The sequence below is a fragment of the Nicotiana attenuata genome, chromosome 12 (assembly GCF_001879085.1).
Source record: "Nicotiana attenuata strain UT chromosome 12, NIATTr2, whole genome shotgun sequence".
Lineage (NCBI taxonomy): Eukaryota > Viridiplantae > Streptophyta > Magnoliopsida > Solanales > Solanaceae > Nicotiana > Nicotiana attenuata.
This window is the reverse complement of record NC_032000.1, coordinates 10663806-10665598: the sequence shown is the minus strand read 5'-3', so window position 1 is coordinate 10665598 and position 1793 is coordinate 10663806. Positions and strand designations below refer to the sequence as shown.

Sequence of the window (1793 nt, the reverse complement as noted above, 5' to 3'; positions counted from 1 at the left end):
TATCTAAATCAAAGGCTTGACCATTTGAACCAACAACCGAATGTTGTCAAGGCATTTACTGTTCACTTATAGATATCTACAGCAGAAGTATTTCATTAAAACTTCTGACGAAGCGGTGTCACGTGACTCGCTTCGAACTACGTGCGTCCTCCCCGTCATAGGGGCATGAGCCTCGAGCGAATCCAAGAATACTTTTTCACACATTGCTTCCAATGAGAATAAGTAGTCTGATCAAATAGAACTCTATACTCATGCAATGAGATAATTAATTTGGTCGAACACTTCTTATTACTAGCCGAAGGCATGCAAAAAACAAAACCGAACAAAAGCAAGAAATAAAAAGATAGATCAAGAAGTAAAATGAGAAATTTATAATTAAAGGCTCTAATCTCTTGGTGAATACCTTTTACCAACAGAGACGATGTCTTCCATAAGGATTAGGACAAAGAATAGTTATACTCCTATTTCAAAACTTGCAATACATAAACGGCAAGAGGCCATCTATATTACCATAGACACCAATGATATCAATTTCTTCTGTAATCTCCTTAATTTCAATATCTCTCCAACTCTTCTTCTTCCAATCATAAAATAAAATTCATTTTGGTCTGCGCCGGAAGTTAACGATGTACACGATCTCACCATTAGGAGTATAACTACAACAAAAGCAAGACATGTATTCTGCCCCTAAATACATTTGGGGAAAGGCAATAGTATTCTTCACCCATTCTTCAGAACTCTCTAAAATCCACAAATCCATCTCTCCCATTTCCATTCTTGAATGATCAATGACTGCCCATTTTCCCTCCAGTTCTATCAAGTTATAATAATTTAATGTAGGAATATAATATTCGTCTTTCCACAAGGTGATAATCCTGAAATTTTCAGTACTAACATTATATTCCACTATGCATGCTTTACCCTTGTAACTACCGAAGAAACAGCTAACTCCATCAATGCAAACTCCTCCATTAACCGGACTCAGGTGCAACCAATCAAGTGCACTTTTAATCTCTCTCCATGATTCACTTGAGCTAAGAGTGAAAACCCAGTATCGCAAGGGTGCACTGCCAACATGTGTAATCGTCAAAATTTTGTACTTCTTCTTATATGGTTCGAAACCTATTGAATAGCAATAAACGGTTCCTTTTTCAAGGAAATTTAGGGAAGGAAGAGATCTTATTTTTCTTGTAATTGGATTATAAATAATAGGGTCCTGCACCCGTGAACCCAACAAGCAGAACAAACCTTTAACATAATGAAATCTACGATATTTCATGCCATCTAACTCCTCAATACGATTAAAGGAGGACTGATCTATGGTGTACAAATATTTTCCAAACCCTGAACTTGTCAGGAATTTAGTTTTATCAGAACGAAATATAGAGTGGCTTTGATGGATGTCTACAAAAGATGGATCCGATAAAAGAGAGTTACAAAATTTGGAAACTCACTTGAAACGAATTAAAGACTGGACGGGAAGCCAAGAAAATATATCATACATAATCTCTTTAGGAATTATTGAAGAAGCCATAGGGGAAAGTGTTTGTTGGCCGAAGAAGTTCCTCTAGGGTTTAGCCATCTCCATGCTTTATATAGATACGTGTGTTTCGGTGTTCCGCAAAGCTATAACATATGCAAGTACATTAGAAAAATTATTTTTCATATTTGAAAAAGTAAAAAAACGTAGTAAATATGCATTATACTTAGAGGCTAGAGGTGTAAAAAGGATAGGCCCAATTAATGATTCAAAGAATAAAAATAAAAATAATATAAAGTTATTGTTTAAAACT

General features: G+C 35.4%; 1 protein-coding gene across 1 annotated transcript; it reads right to left on the bottom strand.

Moving 5' to 3' along the window:
* LOC109236161 (putative F-box protein At5g62660) lies at positions 520-1482 on the bottom strand. Its single transcript, XM_019402372.1, has one exon. The coding sequence runs from the start codon at positions 1277-1279 to the stop codon at positions 599-601; it is 681 nt and encodes a 226-aa protein (XP_019257917.1). The 5' UTR covers positions 1280-1482; the 3' UTR covers positions 520-598.